This window comes from Danio rerio, chromosome 11 (genome assembly GCF_052040795.2).
Source record: "Danio rerio strain M-AB ecotype USA chromosome 11, GRCz13ab, whole genome shotgun sequence".
NCBI classification, from domain to species: domain Eukaryota; kingdom Metazoa; phylum Chordata; class Actinopteri; order Cypriniformes; family Danionidae; genus Danio; species Danio rerio.
The window spans coordinates 13,435,407-13,459,461 of record NC_141031.1 but is presented as its reverse complement, the minus strand read 5'-3'; the positions used below and the strand labels follow the sequence as shown (position 1 = coordinate 13,459,461).

Below are 24,055 nucleotides of genomic sequence, written 5' to 3'. Positions count from 1 at the left end.
AAACCTTGAATAAAAGTTAAACAGTCATTATTTTAAAATTATTAGGGATGCACAATATATCCGCGACTATATCGTTATCGGCCGATTTTCGTTATCTTAATGTCTAAATTAGGCCAATATCTTTAAGAGATAAATTACATAATTGTACAGAACTGTCGGCCTCGCGCATGCGTGGGTGGACGTTGCTCAGACTTGTCCAGTGCACTATAATGGATCTCTCCTCACATTGTTTATTCCTTCAAAGTCCATCCTTTCTTCATGTGGTATAGCTGTGCGTTAATAACTCAGTAAGTAACCATGTTTCTTATCATTGTAGATATCTTTAATTGAGTGCCATTGTGTGTTTTGCTTTCAATCGCCTCAGGAAAAAATATTACATGTGTAAATATTACAGCAGTGATGCACACGTGTTAAACAACTCGTTACGTTGTTTGTAATCTAAAATGATTATTTGTTATTATTATTAATGCGTTGCTTGCCATGTGTTGTTTATGTAAGATTCAATTTAGTTTGATTGTAATATTCATATTGTTTATAACGAGCGAGCGTAAGGGCCGTCACCGCACACACACACACACATTACACACACACACAGATCTGACCGCCTCACAGCAGCACTGGGAAGAGGTTCGCCGACTGGTCACTGAATCTAGTGTCGGGGCTCTCAACTCGCCACACATTCTGTCTTTATATTATGCTCTGTGTTTGTCATAAAGTCATGATCAATGTATGTGTTGTATCAAAATCTGACTCTGAGGGCAAACCTGCACGTGCAGTTGAGTGAAACTCACAGCGGTTTATCAAACTTTTCATCAATCATTTTTCCCGCAATTGACAGCAAGAACAACATAGAAGCGTTGTCTGATCGACAAACAGCAGCTACATGTTCAAAAGAATCTAAAACGCCAAATAGAATGAATCTATCTAAAGTAATACAATCTGTATCTAGCTTTTCGCTTGTACTGTGGCTCCGAACTGTTAAAACACCTCTAAAAAGGCTTTTTCAGACATTACATATTTGTACTAGGGTTGGGTACCAAAACCTGGTGCCATTATAGCACCGCTACCTTTGTAACTGGTATGTACCAGATCAAATCAGCATATAAATTTCGGTGCCACTAGTGCTGCGACAAGTACGTCAAAGGCACACATAGGTACGCGTTGTCACACCATCTCTAGACATTTAATTCTAAACAACTTTGAGGAATACGGACCGACGATGTCTGGTGTTTGTTCACGTTGCTTAGAGGACGGACGCACGCAATGCACGCAGTACAGCACATTCGGTAAGCGAAAGCGACTCTCTTCAGATCGACACGCATGATCGCGTACATTAAATTTGCTTAAACTAAGTGTTCTAAAGCGTATTTTACAAGCAAGGATTCTGACACAGCAACGTGAGCACTTGCTCTGTCAGTGACGGTGCTGCGTGCATTAGCCTAGGTTGATGCCCAAATTGACACAGGCAATAGCAATTTTAACACTTTTAATATAGGAAGTGCTTGGCTATGCAGAGACCATTATTAATCAGAAATCTTCCCCATGGTGACAGTCAGGGCATAACATTTTACAAGTTATTTTGCAAGACAGTTTTGCAAGATCCAGTCCTTTGAACTATTTTATAGTATTTTATTCAGATTAAAGTGTAATTTAAAGACTTAATCAGTTAACTATGAAAGTTGAAATAATTAGACAAATTATTTTGTAACTGATTTGTTGTGTATATAAAAAAATACAGTAAATATTTCTTAAGGAGGCTAATAATACTGACCTTAATTATTATTTTTATTAAAAACTGCTTTTATTCAAGAATTAAACAATAAGAAACACGACTTATTATGACTCCAGAATATAATTTTTTTAGGAAACTTTAAGAAACTTTAAGAAAATTTAGGAAATTTTAAGAAACATTACTTTAAATGAATGAGAGGGCAAAATAAATTGACTTCAACTGTAGGCCTATCTGTTAAAGTTTACAGGTGCAAAAATGTGCCTTGATGTACTTGAATGTTAGAAATGTGTTATCCTACACCAGTACAAAGCTACTTGTCAAATAAATGAACAAGGAAGATTATTTTGAGTTTAAGTTATTTAATTATCTTGTTTATGATTTGAAGTATTTATCTTTTTTTTATATTTTAGCAATTTTATTTTTTGAAGTATTTTGTGATATATATTAAAATGTGCCCCCCAAAAGTACAAGTGGCCCCTGCCCGCAAATGGTCAAAGGAAATATATTAATGCAATTCAAATATATAAAATATGAATTGATGTTTACTTTAAACTTTAATTATATTGTTCTATTAAAAATATTTTTTAAAGATTGTCAAATAAAAGATTTTTCTAGACTCATCCACCTCTAGACTCATCCACCACAATTTGGTGGCTTAAAAGTATCCGTTCAAGCATTCGTTTTAAAAGTATCAATTTAGCACCGGTATCGAAATAAACCCAAACAATACCCAACCCTAGTATGTCCATCACTGTAACACGTTTTATTCAAGAACATTTGGGCTGGTTTTAGTCCTTAGCTCTTTCATTTTCCTTTTATTTAAATATATATTTAACTTGCTTGTTGATTAAATGCCAGTTTGTTATTTAACTTGTTATTATAATAATAGGTTAATAAAAAAACATTTTTTTGCATGCTGATTTATGTGAAATCGTGAATATGGGTCAATATAATCACCTTGCAATTTTGAAATCATAGCTTTTTTGCTTTGAGTATAGACTATTCAGTTCATAAGAGCATAAACTTCGTTTATGAAGTTTGCTGTATAAAAATATTACATTTTGAAATATTTATAATTATCGGCCTATTTATATCGGCTATCAGCCTCCAAGTCTGAAGAGTTATTGGTAATCAATATCGGCCAAAAAATCCTTATCGGTGCATCCCTAAAATTATGTCATTTTATTTTGTGTTAAAAATCAATCCATAGATTTTTACAAAATTCTATGCAGAAATAGCAATAAAGTCCACAGATTCTGTCTGGAACTGCTTATTAATGTTGACTTATACTTCTGCGTCAAGCACACGCGTATGGTCCGGCGCAGCCTTCACGCAGTCGCATTGCCCTTGCCGTGACTGACGGCGACGCTGACGCGCACCACTCAAAAACGGTAACTACACAATGCAACAAAGTGTAGCGCAAGCTCTGTGATTGATCAGCTTGGTAGCTGTGCCTAGAATGGGCGGTGCTGAGACCTGCGAGCCTGATGGAGCGAGTGTTTACAAGTGTCAAGTCCTGTGAAGGAGCTCCAGATGGAAACCTTTGTTTTGTGTTTAACTTATGATTAAAGTTGTTGCACGTCCTTCAGTTCCCGCCTCTGAATGATCGAGTTTTAGCTACTTGTACATTAAGGAAGAATTCATAAAATACAAAACACTTGCGAAAATTCGATACAGAGGAGCATAACATAAACTACTGCCAGCAAGACAAACAGCACCTTAAAGTATAAATGCACGACTACACTCAAGGTATGTGCCGTGGGTCAAGCTGATCACTCAACACAGAAGTATAAACCGACCTTTAGTTATGTAGCACTTATTACTCATAAGTTTATAGTTCATTTACTCTGCAGAATTTTTTCTAAATTCCATTGCTGAAATAAGTCATCAGGTTCTACCTGGCCCAGTTCAAGGTATGGATCGATTAAGATTGCATCACATACCTCTCAGCAGACTGTGAGTGTTGTGGTCTTGTATGAGGGGTTCAGCCACAGTAGCCAGAAGGTTATTCAAGTCATCTGCCGTCTTGTATGACTGAAGCGCCTCCATGATTAGCTTGAAGTTCTCATGACTCAGGCATCTTCTCAGCTCCATCATGAAAGCCTTGCCAGTTTTTGCAGTATGGGAAGTCACTGTTTCCTGAAGCACAGCCAGCAGAAGAAATAGAGTACATTAATAATAATTCTAAAAAAATCTTTTGGTTGCCTAAATCCATTTACTATGGTAATACACTAAATGTGAGGGTAAATTGTGTTATTTTTACATTGCAAAATTCTTAGTCGCAAAAATAAAGACCAAAACAAGGGCTCTACACAACACTACTGTTCAAAAGATAGAGAACTTTACAATGTTTAGGGTTTTTTGGGGACACATTTTTGATTTTACACAAAAGGGCCAAACAAAAACCTCCAAATGTCAATTTCAATAAGACAAAAATAAATATGTTGAAGTATTTTCATTATTATTACAACTTTTAATCAGAAAGGGCACATTAAATTAACAAAAACGTTAAAATTATTTCATTGTTAAAAAAACCTATTTTAACCTTTTTTAGGTTTTTTAACACAAAGGAAGATATTGTGAAAAATGCTGGTTGCTGAGACCCCTTAAATTCCTTTGTATTTTTCTTTTCCTACTATGGCTGTTGATGGGTCTCATACCCTGAATTCTTCAAAATATATATTTTTTTGTGTTAAACAGAAGAAAGAAACTCATAAAGGTTTAAAACCACCTGAGATTAAATGATAAGGTAATGTTCATTTTTGGGTGAACTAACCCTTAAAGTTGACAGTTAATACATTATTAGATTTATTTCACTTTTAAACAATGAATATTTCTATTTCATATAAATGCTGTTTTTTTAGCTTTCTATACATCAAATAATCAAATTCATAACACTTTCCATAAATTAAATAACAAATATTTATTACTAATATTATTTCTTCTTTTTTCTTATTATTACATTCTTATTATGTCTTTCTTGGTGTTATTATTACATAATTATTAGTGTTGGGCAAAGATTAATTGCATCCAAAACAAAAATTTGTTTTGGCATAAGATATGCGTGTATTTATATATATTGAAGGTAACACTTTACAATAAGGTTCATGAGTTAGTGCATTTACTAACATGAACCAATCATGAACAACACATGTACAGCATTTAATCATAATTGAACATTTACTAATGCATTATTAACATCCAAGTCCATGCTTGTTAACATTAGTTAATGCACCATGAGTTAACATGAACTAAGAATGAACAACTGTATTTTCATTAACTAACGTTAACTAGCATGAACAAATACAGTAGTAAATGTATTGCTCATTGTTTGTTCATGTTAATAAATGCATTAATTGACATTAACTAATGAACCTTATTGTAAAGTGTGACCATATTAAATATATAATAAAACACACACAAATCTTCATTAATTTTCCTTCAGCTTTATTAATCAGGGGTCGCCACAGTGGAATGAACCGCCAAATTATCCAACATATGTTTTAAACAGTGGATGCCCTAAAAGCTGCAACCTATCAATGGGAAACATCCAAAAACATATTCACACACACACATACACTACGGCCAATTTAGCTTTTTCAATGTACTTATAACGCATGTCTTTGGATTATGGGGGAAACCGGAGCACCAGACGAAACCTACGATAAAACGGGGAGATCATGCAAACTAAACACAGAAATGCCCAACCGGGACTCAAACCAGCGACCTTATCGTGTACTTTATCGTCCTGTATCTTGATTTAGAATTTTTTTGATTTTTGGATTGAAAACAGGACAAAACTTTTTAGTTTATTATTATTTTAATTTTTATTATTATTATTTTTATTACAGCTCAGCGATGAGCTTATTTGAATAAAGTTTTTTTGAATAAAAGGTTAAAAATGTATTCATAATCTATTAAGGCTTTTCTATTGATTATTCGAAGAAATAATCAACAGATTAATCAATTATTAAAATAATCAATTGTTGCAGCCCTAATATATATATATATATAAATATAAAAAATATATATATATAATATATATATATAATAAAATATATAAATATTAAAAAAAAAATATATATATATATATATATATTTTTTTTTTTTCCAAGTTTTTTTTTTTTCATTTATTTATTTGGTATATGCAATGCAATCACATACATAAAAACAAAGCTTTACAAAACTTTTGAATAGAATTTAAATTTATATATAATTTCTATAATATACATATTTCATATCTTAATATAAATAAACAGTTTATTAAATATGCACATATTATGTGTGTGTGTGTGTGTGTGTGTGTGTGTGTGTGTGTGTGTGTGTGTGTGTGTGTGTGTGTGTGTGTGTGTGTGTTTGTTTATATAAACATAACTTTTATTTAATTTTGGAAGCGATTAATTGTTTTTAATCTTTGAACTAATTATTATTATCATTATTATTATAATAATAATAATTATTATTATTATTATTATTATTATTATTATACGAAAAAAAGACTGATTACTAATCAGAGAATAATAATACAGGTTTTGTATAGTCTTATTATACTGAGCATACAAGGGTATTCTGTATATACCAATGAACTAAAAAAAAATTCAATCTGGATGCCTCACCCGTTCTTGAACCACTTTAATTTTCCGTTTCCCGCCCCTCGATTCATCATCCAGACGTTTGTCATGCTGGAGAGAAAGAGTAGACAAGCGACTCGCCTGCAGGGTCAAATAACCAAAGGGAGAAATGGAAAATTAGTGAAAAAGATTTGCTCACACAAGTAACGGCATGTGCAGAAAAAGTTATAAACTAATCTGACGAAAGGAAAAGGAATTGAGGATAAAGATAAAAAGAGATCAAAGTTGTCATTCAAAACCCTGATCGTGATTTATGAGGCAATTCTTTACCATTCATATCCCATTTACTCAGCAAAAAAATCCATTTTCTAGGTTATTCACTTTCAATTTCTCTGAGAGAAGTCCTGTGCTCTCCCATTAGGCTATCTTATGAATTCAGAAGATCTGGAAAATGGTCCAAACATTGTATTGGACAGTTTTTATCACACTTGTCTTTTTTGCATCTCGGCACTATACATCACTATCCACTTTCATTATATAGACAAAAAAAACGCACCGGCATTCTGCATTACATCTCATTTGGTGTTAAACATTGGAGAGAAAATAAAAATGGTCTCACTCTTTCCTCCCCAACCATGGTGTCTTCCCTTTCTTCTTTGTTGGTTGTGTCGTCCAGGGCATCCAGCAGGCTGACTGGTTTCCTTTTGCTTGTCATCTCCTTCTCATATTGAATGCAAAGTCTGGCTGCACCTTCCCGTCCTGAATGCTCTTCGGAGTCTAAAACATCACAGTCACTTTTGCTGACTTGTAACTAGGACTGCACAATATTGGAAAGATCTGACATTGCAATGTTTCTTTTTCTGCGATATTTATTGCGATATGAATACAAATTTACCATATGGCTTGAATAGCTCTATTTGGGGAATAAAAACCCTTAATTTAGATTGGTTGGGTTGATTTTGTAAGGGTGTGAAAAATAACATGTATAAAAATAGAAATAAGTAAATTGCTAGCAAGAACAATCACAATAGAACAAAAATAATTGAAATGTACTGTACTGTTTATTTATATAGCGTATTTATTGTGCATGGCCATACACCCAGAGGGCTTCACAATCATGAGGGGGGTCTCTTCACACCAACACCAGTGTGCAGCATCCACTTGGGATGGTGCACACACCACACACCAGCTATTGGGGGAGTGGAGAGACAGTGATAGAGCCAATTTGGTGGATGGGGATGAATGGGAGGCCATGATCATAAGGGCCGATTGAGGGACTTTGGCCAGGACACCGGGGTTACACCCCTGCTCTTTACGAGAAGTGCCATGGGATTTTTAATGACCACAGAGTCAGGGCCTTGGTTTAAAGTCTAATCCGAAAGATGGCGCCCACTAGAGATCTGCGCGGGACTAAATTTTAAATCCCACTCCCGCCTGCACCTGCCAGGTTTTAGCCCGAACCCGACCGCTCCCGCTTATATTAAGCACTTGTTGTCCCGCTGCCTGACCCGCCCCGTTTTCTACCCGCAGCGCCCGATCCCGCTAAAGAGCGGGGGGAGAACAAAACCGAAAATCACCCAGTTATACACTCCAGACATCCTATAACAAGCTGTCTGTATAAACACACACACGCACAGCACCAAGCGCACACACGCACGCACGCACACACACACACACACACACACACACACACACACACACACACACACACACACACACACACACACACACACACACACACACACACACACACACACACACACACACACACACACACACACACAGACAAAGCTCTCTCTCTCTCTCTCTCTCTCATTCCCGCGCGCGCGCCCACTAACACACTCATAAGCACCAAGCACACACACACAGGCAAAGATCTCTCTCTCTCATTCGCGCACGCGCACACACACACACACACACACACACATCTCTCATTCGCGCGTGCGCATACATACACACACACACACAGCAACAAACAAGCTAAACACAGCATCGTGCTATTTCATTTACACACATATATACGCGTGCACACTCGGGAGTCGGGAGCGATATTGCTTGACAGCCCGCTCCCGTCCTAAATTAAACCCGTTACCGACCGCTCCCGTGATTTATTTGGAAATTTATACCCGCGCCGCAGAAATCTGGTTGGGTCCTGCGGCGCCTGCAGGACAGCAGCGGGAATGCAGACCTCTAGCGCCCACTGACAGTGTAGTGTCCCCTTCACTTTTACTGGGGCATTAGGACTCACACAGGCCACAGGTTAAGCGCCCTCTGCTGGCCTCACTAACACCACTTCCAACAGCAACCTAGTTTTCCCATGTGGTCTCCCATCCAGGTACTGACCAGGCTCAGACCTGCTTAGCTTCAGTGAGTGACCGGTCTTGGGCTGCAGGGTGATATGGCAATGAACAGTGTTTAATGGTTTTCCGGAGAGTCAAACAGTAAATTTATTTCAGATGAAACAAGTGTCAGATGTAAAATAACACAGTATAGTCTTCGATGTATTAATAATTCAGTAATATTAAAGTCACAAATGTTTTACGTTATTGTGCCCGAATGCTCTACACTCTCCTAAAATCCCTTTAAAACACGTGCAAAAGATAAAGCTTCCCTCTGTTATGGTTATACTTTGCATTGACATCACAAATCTCATGTATTCTCAATTGCTGATCAACTACAATCCCAATTTAACATTGCATCCTCTGTGATGTGACTATAGCGGGGACACATATTGGGATATCGATGCTGAAACGATATATTGTGCAGCCCTACTTGTAACATGTTAAATCATAGTCCAAATAACAAAATCTAATATATTACACAGAACTGGTCTCGATCAAATATCCAATAATTAATAAGTTTAATTGGACTTTTTATAAATCACTGTGCTATTAAATGACACTCAAAGTCAAAATTAAATCGGATTATAAGTTAATTGTAGCTTAATTACTTGTTTTTTATATTCTAGGGCTGCACAATATTGCAAAGTTGTGTTTTTCTAAGCTATGAAAGAAAATACAGGAAGTTTTACCTTTTAAATTGTTAAATTAGGATACAAATAGCCATTTTAAAATTGCATTGATTTGGTGGGAACAGAGAGAAAAAAAAGTAGTAAATTGATATTAGAAACCTTTAAGTGCAAAATCATTTTAAGGATGAATAATTTAAGGAAAACTAAACATTTCAGCACTCGAAACTCAAACCATAAAGTGAACAAAGTTTCTAAGCTCTATTTTAACAATCTAGATGCAAAGTCTAAAGTGCATGGGGCAAAAGCATTAAGGGCGTGTCTGAATCCACTTTTGCTAGTTTAAGTATGGAAAAATACGCTCTGCTCTCCGGCGCAAAACTAATGTTAGCCGATCTCCACACTGATCTCCTGTAACGTTATTTGAATTTGATTTAAACAATGTTTCTGACATTTTGAGTTTCGGCATGTTGTCGAGGTAATCTACTGAATTTGCAGTTATAAAATATTAATGTTCTAAAAATCTAATTTTAAGTAATAACTTTAGCTGTAAATGTTATTATTTATATACACCATTTACCGCTGACTTTTTATTTAAAAACACCTACTAAACATTGAAATGAAGGTGAATTCTTATTAGCCAGATTTTAAGGCATGGAATAAACCAAATGAAAACGGGGTAAAAAAAAAAGATAAACAATATACAAGCGATGTTGCAGCAGCTGATATGCCTATATCATATAGACATCAGTAGAGCAATAATACTGCTAAGTTTATTGTACAAATTGACAGGTAAACCGAGGGCTTAAATAAGAGGATCTGGTAAAACGTAAGTTTATTTCATAACAGAAAATCATAATGGAATTTAAATAAGTAAATCATGCTTCAGTGTTCAGGGTTGCAAAATTTTACTGTAAGACATTTTTGAGATCATGGTGATGTTTTAACTGACTAAAATTACTATTGTTGACTACATCATTTTGGTATGTTGAGTCCTAACATCCACGGTAAAGATCTGAACTTCTCATCGCTGCTGTGCATCTAACCAAGCAGCCTTGCACACATATTGTACTTAAGGCTGCTGTTGCGTGCTGCTGTATTTGAGTTTGAGGATGGGTAGATGATAGTGGTAGATGATAGTGTTCATGTGTCCTCTGAATACATGTTTCAAAAAATGTACGGCTGAGTTTTTATTATACAATGTTTATTCTGTTGATTTTAAATTTTGCACCTAACAAATATCCTTATATAGAAAAATAAAAAAAAATAACACTGAAACTAATAAAAACTAAACTAAAACTAAATAATTTCAAAAAATAGAAACTAATAAAAACTAGTAAATCTCCCTCGAAAACAAACTAAAACTGAATTTAAAAAACAAAAAGTCAAAATGAAATAAAAAACTAAAGCTAATGAAAAATACAAAACTGTTATAACCTTTCTTTGTAGGCTTTTCTAAGCTAACTCTGTAAAAACCAAGGTCCCCCTTTGCATTGCACTTTGAGAATTTTACATTGAGAGATGCTGTTTATGTTCACACAGCTACATTACACATCAACTAAAGTTTAAAATATGACATCGTAGTGGATCACCCCTTTCAGTACTTTTAAAAGCACACTTTAAATTAAATGTTGAAGTTTTTCTCTTTTTGTTTTACCTGAAAGCACAATTAATGTTCAAACGATTTATAATGTTTAAAGTGGCTGACAATAATACATATTATTACAATAATAATAGGAATTAATCTGCCTAGTTTTTGAACTGTGCAGTGCTGTAGCTGCTTAATTAAACCTACTACGCTATTGTATTTCAATACTGGTCATTATGGTGGCACTTTGAGAGACAATTTTTTTCTGAGGTGGAACCACTGGCCTAAATGACCTTAGAAACCAGCAGTACGTACATTTGCTTAATTAAATCACATCTAACATGATTTGACAAATCCCACATGCAGCATTAATACAAGAACCAAGAGCCTCATGAAAAAGACAAATAGTGGTGAGCTCACCTAATTTTCTTCTTTTTAGGCTGGGGACGTGAGCGTCTAGTGTTTTGGCCTTTTGATAGATGTCACTGGGCCAGACACTCTTAGTAGGGCAGCTGGAGCCTGTGTTGAGCAGTCTGGTGTCTGCCTGATTTTCATGGCCCTCGGCCTTTCCTTTCTTAACAGGAACCGGTCTCTGATACACAAATGAATCAATGAATGTTAGGCATAGGACGAGAATCGGTTTCAAGCTTACCCAAGCGGCAACCTCCCGCTCTCCCTCAGGAAGCCAATACGGAAGTAACTCCGCTAGTCGTGGCCGCTCCTGGCTCCAAAACAGAGCAAATTTCACAGTGTTTTATGTGGCTTTACACAGTCAACTGCCTTTTGGACTTGTTTCCTACAATTATTAGATGACATGGCATGCTGAGTGCACTTAATTGTGCTCACAAACAATTCACGTGGCCTCCGTTTCCCATGTGATTAAAGTTATATACTTATATACCATCTCTATACATGTATTTGTTTTATTTAAGATCGTTTATATTTATATTTAGAGCTGTAATGCACTCCAGAATCTGACAGATTGACTAGCTGTAGGCTCTAGAACAGTCATCTGAAGCGTTGTCATAAAGTGTTATGCTGGACTTCATCAATAGTCTTACATTAACTAACACAGACTTACTTATATCTGAAGTGTTTGGAAGTAATTCGCGTTTTCCTCCTGTTTAAAAATGTCATAAGAACAATGTTTAGTGGCTTAATGTATTACAGCAGTGTTTTTAAAAGTCTAAACACTTTATTGATATAGTATACAACCAAGCACAAGTGGTCAGAATACAATCGAGTCACAGGTGATAAAGTATTAAGCGTTCTCCCAAAGTAAAGTGTGTCTGAACCAGGTCCAAGCTAAATGCCAGCAGGTGTCTGTAGCTCCGCTCACTCTCCGCCTCTTTGCCCTTGTTTGCTATCCCGCCGTGGGTGTGATGACGCGCGTACAAAATGGCGACGGTTGGCCGCGCCTACTTGTGGCTTCTTTTGCGCTCTTTAGAAACCTATGGGTGACGTCACGGATACTACGTCCATATATTTTACAGTCTATGGGTTTACCATGGTTTGGAAAAGTCAAGGTTTTTAAACCACCAAATGTTTCTGTTTTAACGTTCATATGGTTATGTAAGGTTTTTTATGCATTTTTGAGAGTCAGTGATTAATTTAAATTATTTTGCCGACATGTTTACTGTTCCAAAATATTATGTTTCCTAAAATAAAATGTTCAATGAGAAAAAAAAAAGTTATTTTCTTACTAAGACATTTAAAAAAAAAAAAACTTTATTTTAGAGCAGTTATGTGAAACCGTTACATTTTAATTCAAGGTAATCACACCATCAGAATCTTATACTAGCCCATACCTAATGAATGTGCACCCTTTAAACCAAAAACTGCCTAAGACCTATTTATGGTTAAAGCTGCAGTCCATAAGTTTTGCATCTTTGTCACCATCACTGGTTGAACTGTGCAATCGCAGTTATTTGCAGAATTCAACTCTTTTCATGAAAGAAGCTCCTCAGTGCAGATCTAGCTGATGTTTTGCTGTGTGTGGCTGTCAATCACTGGACCGTTCGGGATACTGTACTTAAGATTTTACATCTTGACAGTTCAACACAAATAGGTAAGCAACATTTGTTCAGACCAACTGAGTGAAAATAAAGTATTACACTAAATCGCACAACATACCATGGTGATTAAATCTAATAGCATTTAGCTTATATCACATCAAACCATGCAAATTATTATTGTACTTTGTTCTAATATTGCTTATCTTTAAAATGTGTGACTGTGAATTTAGTGTTTGTTAAAATTACTTTTAGATTCCAATATCTATGAAGTCTAATCTCTAATTGTCTCAAAATTCAAATTTCAAATTTCAAATTCAAATTGGCTCAGTCCCTAGCTTATCAGGGGTCATCACAGTGGAATGAACCACCAATTACTCTAGAATTTGTTTTTGTTTTTCATGTGACGGACGCCCTTCCATCTGCAACCCAGCACTGACAGTCTACTAAGGCCCAATCCCAATTCTATTTTATGTGGCAGCTGACGTGCAGCAGGGGGGTTGTATCTAAGACAGTTTGCGTTTATTTAAAAGTAAGATTAGTAAATCCAAATGAAATAGTCCCTTAAATATGACATCGGGGCTTCACTTTCATGCTCATGCTGCACGTTTGCACTCACACTTAAAGTGTACCAAACAAACTGAACCACACCTGGGCCCGATTCAGAACACTTGCACTTGTCAAACAAACTGAGAAATGGGCACAGTTCGGATAGCCTAGTGTGAGTAAACCATACTTTGTGAATCCTCAGTGCTGGGAAACACCCATACACTTTCTTATTCACACACACACACACACACACACACACACACACACATACACACACTACAGCAAATTTAATGAATCCAACTAACCTAAATGGCATGTCTTTGGACTATGGGGGTAACAGTGTGTTCACAATCGGAAGCAGCGAGAGCGTCAAAGTAGCAAAAGTCATTCATTTTCCAAGGAGGCCGGCAATGATAAGCAGCGAGGAGCATCACAGCGTCGCTGATGTGGGTGTTGAGGAGAGTTAAAATCAAGTCAACTTTATGGTAATGAGCTATGACATGGTTCTGCGACAAGCAATCAAAATGTAGAAGTCCACCACTTGAGAGGAGTCCAGAGAACACAGTGCTGTGAACTTTGGTTCCGACCATAGTTGTTCCCAAGAATTTGATTATTGCGGTCGCCACTTTTCCAATTATTTACGATGTTTGCTTAGAGGGGCATACATTAAAACGTTACTGGTGAGTTACTAATGTGCATTAATGTTTTTTGGGTTTTTTTCCTTGAAAAATGCGGGAATCGCATGCGACCATACAAAACAAGATTGCTGCTTCAGAATATTTCAAACATATGGACACATATTGGATAAGTAGAGCAAAGCCACACCACAAGCAACCTCCATAGTTAAAATAAATTTGATAAAAAGAGCGCAACATTTTCACGTTAGAAAGCTTGTTTTATGCGGAAACGTAACTGATTTGCTGATATGCTGCAACAGCTCCTTTAAATACAAGATCAATGTTGATAATTTTAACGCTCTCGCTGGTGAAGCTGTGAAGGCAGACAGTGTTGTTGCCAGGGCAGCCAGGAGAAAACGTACACGAACATGTGGAAAACATGTAAACTCCACAAATTTCATATAAAGATATTGTTGTTTAAACCCAAAAGGAAAAAATAAAATGTTTGGAATATTGGAATATTTCCTGCGAAAACCTCCCACTACCACCCCAACTATAAAATATCATTAAAAGCGCACACTTGTGAATCAGGTTAAGGTACAGCAATGATGATAGCTGACTGCCTAAAATAATTTCTTGTAATGAAAAAATTAAAAACACAGACTGCAGCTTTAAAGAAAACATACAGTAAAGAAGAAACACTTACAGTTTTTTGCGCTGTTCGAAAGAATTGAGCCACATCACGGACCATAGTACCAAAGCCATCGTAAATCTTAACATATGGCCTCACCCAGGAAGGAAGCTGATTACGGGCGTCTGCGCTTTTGAATCTGGATTGAAAAACCCAAAAGATTAAAGGGCTAGTTCACTCAAAAAAGAATATTCTGTTATGAATTACTCATTTCATTGCAATCCCCCAAGACCTTTGTCTGTCTTCAGAACACAAACTAATCAGAGAGCTCTCTAATCCGCCATAGAGGGAATAGAAGTTGAGAAAAGGACCAAAAACATTGTCAAAACATTCCACGCGACATCAGTGGCTCAACAGTAATCATAAGAAGCTCCAAGAACAATTTTGTGCACCAAACATCTGTCAATATATCTGTTCGCCTATATATTCTCTTACATATCAAGTCGTCAGCATGCATGTCTTCTATGAACAATATGACCATATTGCCATTAGAGTAAACACAATATGCCTGCAGTAAACACAACCCTGACTTGACACAGGAAACAATAGAGAATAAAGTAAATTTTACAGTTTTTTGCTGCATAAAAGAGTTCTTGGAGTTTTGTATGATTACAATTGAACCACTGAAGTTACCTGGAATGTTTTGACAATGTTGTTGGTCCCTTTTCTGAAAATTTAAGCATCTCAGGACCGTTTCTGTCCAAGGAGGATGAGAGAACTCTCTAGTTTCTTCTTAAGTTAAGTTAATTTGTGTTCTGAAGATGAATGAATGTCTCAGGGGATTAAAATGACATAAGGGTTAGTAATTAGTAGCTAATCCTTTAATATGGATGTACTTGCTCTACAGTCAAACTGGGAATTTGCTGTACTACCATTACCTGTGATCACAGAGAAAGATGGCTCCATAGTCTTCTCTGTGGCGGATCACTCTGCCAATGGCTTGATTCACAGCTCGAGAGGCCTGCTGTCTGTACCATTCCTGGCCAGTCAAATACTGAACAACAAGACAGACCATATAAGAACACATACACACCCAATATCTTTACACAGGGATGTCCACACTTGGTCCTGGAGGGCCAGGGTTCTGAAGAGTTTAGCTCCAACCCTAATCAAATACACCTGAACAAGCTAATTACGCTCTAACTAGGTATACTAGAAACTTCCGGGCAGGTGTGTCAAAGCAAGTTGGGGCTAAACTCTGCAGGACACCGGCCCTCCAAGACTGACTTTGGACAGCCCTGCCTTAACCATAGACAATTTATTGCAGGCTTTTTTTACACCTTGAATACATGCTCACATTTTGATAAAGGTTATTTTTGTTGTTCTTACAGAAAGCAATCCATTTGATGATTTTTCTTCAATATGGTAGTAGAACAGTTTACTTTATTTCTCAATTTATGTGCTAATCGTCAATTTATTTCAATTCATTTATTTAAAACAAGTTAAATACATAGAATTTCATTCAATGTATACGTTGACGCATATTAATAAATAGGTGAATGAACAATTAGTAAATCTGTCTTTTTACTAGTGTTCAAAAATTGGCAGGGTTTAAGATGTTTGTTTTTTTAATGCCTATAAAGTTGTCATGGCTGTAAACACTACACTACAGTAAACACTATTACAATTGAAACATTTGGTAGTGTGACAGCAAAGCAGAATTTCCTGATGCCATTCCTTCAAATCCATCAGTAATCATTTTATTATGCTTCCTTGGTAATCACGAAAAACGTATTCTTATTGACGATTACCTTTACTCCACTAATTTTATTCCTGCACATTTCATCCAGATACTGCATTTTTAGCACCACTCTGGGGTCCATCCTGGGGGGAAAGGGAAGTCCAGTGATAACAACCCCTCGACCGTATGTGTCAGCAAAATCCAATCCTTCACTTGCCTAGGAGAACGATGGAAAAATAAAAAAAAGGGATAATATTACTGATGGTTAATAATAAATATTTATTGCATTAAATATTTATAGTCTCACCTTTCCTCTACACACAGCAAAAAAGCTGCCTCCACTAGAGTTCGGGTCATCCACCTTGCCATAATAGCCATCAATCACCTGTAGAAAAAAAATGCTATATGTTAACATATACAGTGCACCGCATAAATGAGTCAACCCTTACAAAAAAAAAGAATATTTGTATCCTTTTCACAATAATTATAGACATTATATTTTGATATATTTAAACAAAACAGTTTTATTAAGAAGATATATTCATTAAAATGAGAGTTTGTTCACAGAACATCACTAGGAATAAAAACATAATACATTTAAATTAAATTTAGGTATTGCAAATAATATTACAAAGTACAACATTTCAACCAGGTCTGCCGAATATATCGTTACAGCACTGATATTGCAATGTGCATGTTCGCAATAGTCACATCGCAGTGATCGGCAATGTACAGTAGTTGGAACTGACATAACAGTTAACAAAATAGTGCAGTCATTTCATATTTTAACCTTAGAGTGGAAGTTTATTATTTGCATGCGTTTTCAAGAGCTGACTGTAAAAATATGAAGCAATTTTAAGAGATTTGGGCACAATAAATGAAACATTTTATTGTACATTATATAAGTTTTTACTCAGTGAAAACAATACAGTGTTATTTTTATTATTTGACTCACCAGAAAATTATAAATCATCTTTTCTCTGTTGTATTTAACTTTTCTTGTCATTTTTGAAATTAAAATTGCATTTATAAATCGCAATATACATTGCAGTGGATGACAATATTGCAATGTCAGTTTTTACGAATAGCGTTCAGCCCTAATTTCAACTAAATTCCATAATTTTTTAGGTTTCTCTTGATTTTTCCTCTTTATTAAAATTGCATTTCAGATTTTGCCCCAACACATTTATTTGGGTGTACTATTGTTTTAAACTGCGATCTTAAGTTATTTTGTTAAATGAGCTCTAGTTTTGGTACTGAGTGCTCTAATGCATATACAGTGCTCAGCATAATTGAGTACACCCAATATTGAAGATGAATATTTGTATCCATTTCTCAGAGAATATAAGCAATGTATTTTGGTGCATTTGAACAAAACATATTTATTAAATGGATATATTTATTAAAATAATATTTCAGTCACCAAACATCTTTAGAAATAGACAGTAATACATTTAAATTTATGTAAAACATTGGGGAGAAAAAAATAAATTCACAAAATTTCAACAAAATATTAAACCTTTGTTTCTCTTGAATTCTGCCATTTTTAAATTTTGTATTTAATATTTTTCTCTTACATATACATTTGGGTGTACTAATTGTGTACCATTATCATAATTTATTTCGTTAGATTAGATTCAGATTTGGCTTCCGTAGTCACTAATCTAATGTTTATGCAAAAATGTAACTAGAAAATATTAATTTAAATGAGAGATTTATGAGGGGTGTACTCATATATGCTGAGCACTTTACACTAATATATCATTGTATAGCATCATATAGAAAATATTATTGTAAAAGAAAGGGTTGTACTTATTTATGCTGGACACAGTGTGCGAGTATAAATGCATGATGTTTAAATAACAGACAGCAGATGAAGTTACCTCTGTAAAAGTGCCTTTACCCCTCGGCTCTACAAACATGGGTTTCACATTTTCAATGCGATCTGCATGTCCTTTTGCCTGGGAGAGAGAAAGGAATTGTTAGATGCTGATAATTAGTTGTTGTGTAAGTTGGCAAATAATAACACAATCAAAGATTTAAATCATTTTAAACTTAAAGGGGACCTTTTGTGCCCTATTTTACAAGATGTAATCAAGTATCTTATGTCTGTGTGTTAAGTTTCAGCTTAAAACACCACACAAATCATTTTTTTACTTAATCATTTTGAAACTGCCCTTTTAGGCTTTGATCCAAATTATGTCACTTTAAATTCAAATAACATTGTGCTCTCAAAAGTAAGCGGAGCTACAAATGACTGCATAGTGGCAGATTCAAAACAAGACTAACATTCTATGCTAATGGGCAGGGCTTTGCCACTCTGATGACACATACAAAGGAAGAATGTCAATTAAAGTGTTTCTGAAGAAATTCTTGCATAATAGGTCACTTATAAAAACGGAAGCCTAGATATGCTTGTGTATGTCTATCGGGTTATCATAAGCTTAGCAATTATGAACAACATGACTTTAAATTTTTATTTCATTCATTCATCCATTTTTTTTTCGGTTTAGTCCCTTTATTAATCTGGGGTCGCCACAGCGGAATGAATCGCCAACTTATCCAGCATATGTTTTACACAGCGGATGCCCTTCCAGCTACAACCCATCTCTGGGAAACACCCATACACTCATTCACACTCATACACTAGGGACAATTTAGCCAACCCAATTCACCTGTATCGCATGTCTTTGGACTTGTGGGGAAAACCGAAGTACCCGGAGGAAACCCATGCCAACACAGAAATGCCAAATGACTAGGGCCTGACGGAATCTAAATCGGAAACGTTTTTTGCTATTTCTGCTGAGAATTTTGGTAAAAATCTGCGGATTTCTGCGGAATGATTTTGGGAGTATCATAACTAAAACCTTAATATGTAAAATAAAAAATAATATCTTTTTAACTTTTATTTAATGTTTAAAATGCATATTAATTAGATTCACTTTATTTGGTAAACAAAGCAAGTCTCTCATATAATATATCTACTAAAAGACAGAAAATATTACTGTACAAACTGTATTGTAAATAAATCAGATGAAAAGTTTCATATTAGTAAATAAAATTACTATGAATAATTTAAAAACTGAATAAATATGGCTATTACACAAATTTACACAAGTAAATAAACAAAATTTATGATGGGCTAAAAATCTGCGGAAATCTGCACGTGCAGATTCCGTGTGGGCCTACAAATGACCCAGCCGAGGCTCGAACCAGCGACCTTCCTCCTGTGCAGCGCTACCTACTGCGCAACCACGTTGTCTTATTAATTTTTATTTTAGTTAAAATCCAGAAAGAAAACAAATTAAAACAATAAATAAATAAATATAAGAAAGATAAAAAAACATAGTAACTACAGGATTAGGACTCTAAGACTATATCAACTGAAGAATATTCACATTCTCATCAAAGGATGAAACTGAAAAACTGACAAACAAAATTCTATGTGCGCTTAGAAAATAATTCAAGATTTCAATGCAAAAATTAAACATTTTGTTGAAATAAGAATGAGTTTATCAGAATTTTAAATAAGGATGCCCAAACTAGGGCCATGCTAACCTTTGATTTGCCCCACAATCCCATCTGAAAAAATAAGGAAAATGATGGGGATGGTGTAGTTATTGTCATTTTTAATGTAATGTAACCTTTTATTTGTTTGTTTTATTGTTAAGCTACAAAAAAAAGCTTAATTAAAATTAAATGTTTTAATTAAAATTCTGTAGTTTAGTTTAAAATGTACATACTGTCACCTCACAAATAGAGGACAATGCAGAGACTTCAAGGCGATTCAAGGCAGATTCTGCTAGAAAAGTGTATTCAACTTCGCTGTGTTATAAACATCATTATGTTTTTATTGCAATAAGTAACAATTAAAAAGTAATACTGCATTAGTTAATATGATTCAAATTGATGTTTACTATTTATTTTTAAATATTTTGAAATAAATTAGGAAATTACCTATGGCAACTTTAATGAGAAACAGTTTGGTATATTTATCTTTGTCCCACGGCTCTCAATAATATTCGTTTTTTTGCCTTTCTTACGAAAAAGTTTGGGCACCCCTGCTCTTAATCAAAAAATTGATGTTCTTTTGATAAATCTAAATCCCAGCTCCTTTTCTATAGGTGATTTATCTACACGTTTCTCATAGTGAACTGTAATTATAATGTGGTCGTGCAGAAACACACACTCACCCTCCAGAACTCCAGAGTTTTATCCATGACTGGGTATGATGGGAAAAACACTAGCAGCCCATGAGGGACCACCCGTGACAGATTTACTGCAAACACAATAATAAGAGCATCATTCAACTGTTCATCATGCAGATCATCACATTTTCACAAAAAAAAAAAAAAAGATCTTACCGAGAGTGTTTCCCATGGACGACATGTTTTCAGGAACAAACCTTTAAAAAACAATGTAGTATGTTAACATACACACTAAACCAGTAACAAGTAAACAAGTTTTTCAAGTTTTTCAAACAAACCTGTAATTTTTCGAGGACAATAGTCAATTTAAGTGTACATAAGGATGAAAAAAGACATTTATTTAAAGGTGAACTGTGAACATTTAAAACAGGGGTCACCAAACTTGTTCCTAGAGGGCTGGTGTCCGGCAGATTTTAGCTCCAACCCTAATCAAACACACCTGAACTAGCTAATCAAGGTCTTACTAGGTATACTAGAAACACACACGAGGGTGTGTTGAGGCATTCATTTATTCATTCATTTTCTTGTCAGCTTAGTCCCTTTATTAATCCGGGATCGCCACAGCGGAATGACCGCCAACTTATCCAGCAAGTTTTTACGCAGCGGATGCCCTACCCATTTCTGGGAAACATCCACACACACATTCACACACACACTCATACACTACGGACAATTTAGCCTACCCAATTCACCTGTATCGCATGTCTTTGGACTGTGGGGGAAGCCGGAGCAACTGGAGGAAACCCACGCGAAGGCAGGGAGAACATGCAAACTCCACACAGAAACGCCAACTGAGCCGAGGTTCGAACCAGCGACCTTCTTGCTGTGAGACGACAGCACTACCTACCGCACCACTGCCTCGCCTGTGTTGAGGCAAGTTGGAGGTAAACCCTGCAGGGACGCCGGCCCTCTAGAACCAAGATTGGTGACCCCTGATTTAAGTTTGGATATTTTTATATATATTTTTATTAAAGCCTTTTAATGCAGTAAATGCCACATTATTCCATTTTACTACAAAAATAGGGAAAATAATTAGATCACATTTTAAAAAAATGTTTATAACTGTCCGCTTGTTAAGTGTGACGTCACGTGGAGCGGCTTCCGGGTCTAAGCGCTCAATTCAACTGAATGGGGAGATTCATGAAATGGTAATAATAAACGTTTACAAAGCGATTTAATACTTTTTAAAGTCACGATCGCATTATATATGTCCATGCCTAATATCCGATGGCCAGAAAGTGATTCATCGTTTTATAAATTGTTAAAATTTTGGTATTTGTTATGCAGCAAGCCCAGAGATTGTTGTGTACACTATGACTTTATGTAAAATTAACTTTAATGTGTGATAGGAATAAAAAGTGATCATAAACGAATGATTTCTCCACTTAAGTGAATGGCGGCTTGGACCCGGAAACAGTATTACATGCGTCACAAACACGTCATCACTTAACAAGCGGGTAGGGTGCTTTGATGTTTGAGATGAAAACAAGAATAAAAGAATAAAAGTTGATGGTGTGTTATCAGATTGCAAATATGTAATTGTAATTTCTAAATTGTAGACATTTCCTGATTTCAATTAATTAGACATGCTTTTAGACATTCAAACAGTGTCGAAAACATTTTCATTGATTAATTTTCTTTTCAGCTTAGTTCCTCTATTAATTAGAGGTCGCCAACATATTCAGCATATGTGTTACACAGCGGACGTTTTGCTATTTTGATAAACTATAATAGATTTTTTAATAGACCAAAACAAACCCGGTCTAAAGTCCAGTGCAGAGTTGTGCCTCGCTTACACACTGCCTAATACACACGAGATGTAGAGCAATACGCAAATATCTTTACATATGAAAAAGAATTAAAATATTAAGGATATATATATATATATATATATATATATATATATATATATATATATATATATATATATATATATATATATATATATATATATATATACACACACACACACATATATATATACATACATACATATATTTATATATATATATATATATATATATATATATATATATATATATATATATATATATATATATATATATTTTTTTTTTTTTTTTTTTTTTTTTATATATAAAAACCACTGCATTCATGCCTTCATCTCGGGAGGCTTTTTCAGTTCATTCAATTTGCTTTTGTATAATGTTATTATTATTATTAGCAGTTTTATTTATTATTTCCATATTTATATGGTTTATTAAAAACAAGCTTAGATTTGTCCACCTGCAGGTTTTAGACCATGTGGGGCATAGCATGTGTACTAGGATATAACTCAGATTTTTGACCACACTTTGTTATTATTGTTCATTTATTCGTTTGCTGGAAATTGGAACTGAATTTAGAAATAGTTTTGAAACAAATATTTGGACTTAACAAACTAAATTAATTATTTATAGGCTAACTGATGTCTGTGCGTAAAGGTTTCCCTATCCACGAGAGCGAAAGTAACCGTTAATCATTTATCTCTCATTCTCGTGCTGTACATGCTCTGTTTAACTGTTTTCTTGCTAGTAAAATGCTCAGTTTTTCCACTTACACTTACTTTACATCATTTAAATAGCAAATGTGCTGTGGCGCGATGCAACTGACTCTTAAAGGGAATGGGAGATGAGACTCTGATTGGTTTAATCTCAAAACACACCTATAAATCATTAAGAAAATAAACTCAACCCATTTAGACCATGCGCCACGGCGCAAAGCGGATTTTTCCGTCCTTAAAATAGCATAAATGGATTCTGACATGCCCTGAAAGCGTTTGCGCCCTGCGCTTTGCGCATGGACCGTCAAAATAGAGCCCATAATGTTGGTTTTATGTGACCTGAAACAGAAAGCAGCCTTCCCTCTATACTTAAAGCTAAGATACATAGGAGTTCAATTTTACATTAGGCTATATGTAGATAAAAACATTTATTATTACCCATTTCCTGATTTCAAAATGTATTTTTACAAACTGGATATCTGCAGTATGTGAGTTCAGAACACAAAAAAATCTGAAATTTTAAAATACGCCTATAAAAAAGTCCCGAAAATTTCAGTAATCTTACATTTCAGATGTTTAATATTGAAGTTATGAAATTCAAATTCAAAATAGGACATTAAAATTAATAAATTCTAATTAAGAAATTCAAATTTAGATTGTTTTGGCATATTATTAGCTCCATATGTTTACCGTTATTTTCGATCCATTAATGCATTCTTGCTGAATAACATAAGAACTTTCTTTCAAATGCGTAACCCAGAGCACTTTTAGGAAAACACTGACCTCCTGTCAAAAGCCGTGCTCAGCTGAACTCCATCTGGACCTTTTTCAATGATACTGACGAAGATCTGATCACGCTGGATGACATGAGGGTTCTCCAGGGATACAGGGAAAGGACTGGAAAAAAACGAGCAGAGAATTAGCATCCAGTCCACATG

The 24,055-nt window shown here is 35.2% G+C and overlaps 1 protein-coding gene across 3 annotated transcripts in view; it reads right to left on the bottom strand.

Moving 5' to 3' along the window:
- Positions 1 to 24,055, bottom strand: part of rtel1 (regulator of telomere elongation helicase 1) — a 46,379-nt gene that overhangs the window by 7,423 nt on the left and 14,901 nt on the right. For all 3 annotated transcript variants that reach the window (XM_087272344.1, XM_087272343.1, NM_001013310.3), the window contains exons 17-28: positions 23,901 to 24,014; positions 20,774 to 20,814; positions 20,603 to 20,688; positions 18,293 to 18,370; positions 16,717 to 16,794; positions 16,480 to 16,626; positions 15,607 to 15,722; positions 14,744 to 14,867; positions 11,280 to 11,451; positions 6,923 to 7,080; positions 6,349 to 6,444; positions 3,676 to 3,871 (exon numbers count right to left, since the gene is read on the bottom strand). In XM_087272344.1, coding sequence (XP_087128470.1) covers positions 3,676 to 3,871; positions 6,349 to 6,444; positions 6,923 to 7,080; positions 11,280 to 11,451; positions 14,744 to 14,867; positions 15,607 to 15,722; positions 16,480 to 16,626; positions 16,717 to 16,794; positions 18,293 to 18,370; positions 20,603 to 20,688; positions 20,774 to 20,814; positions 23,901 to 24,014 — 1,406 coding nt within the window. The remainder of the gene's footprint in view (positions 1 to 3,675; positions 3,872 to 6,348; positions 6,445 to 6,922; positions 7,081 to 11,279; positions 11,452 to 14,743; positions 14,868 to 15,606; positions 15,723 to 16,479; positions 16,627 to 16,716; positions 16,795 to 18,292; positions 18,371 to 20,602; positions 20,689 to 20,773; positions 20,815 to 23,900; positions 24,015 to 24,055) is intronic.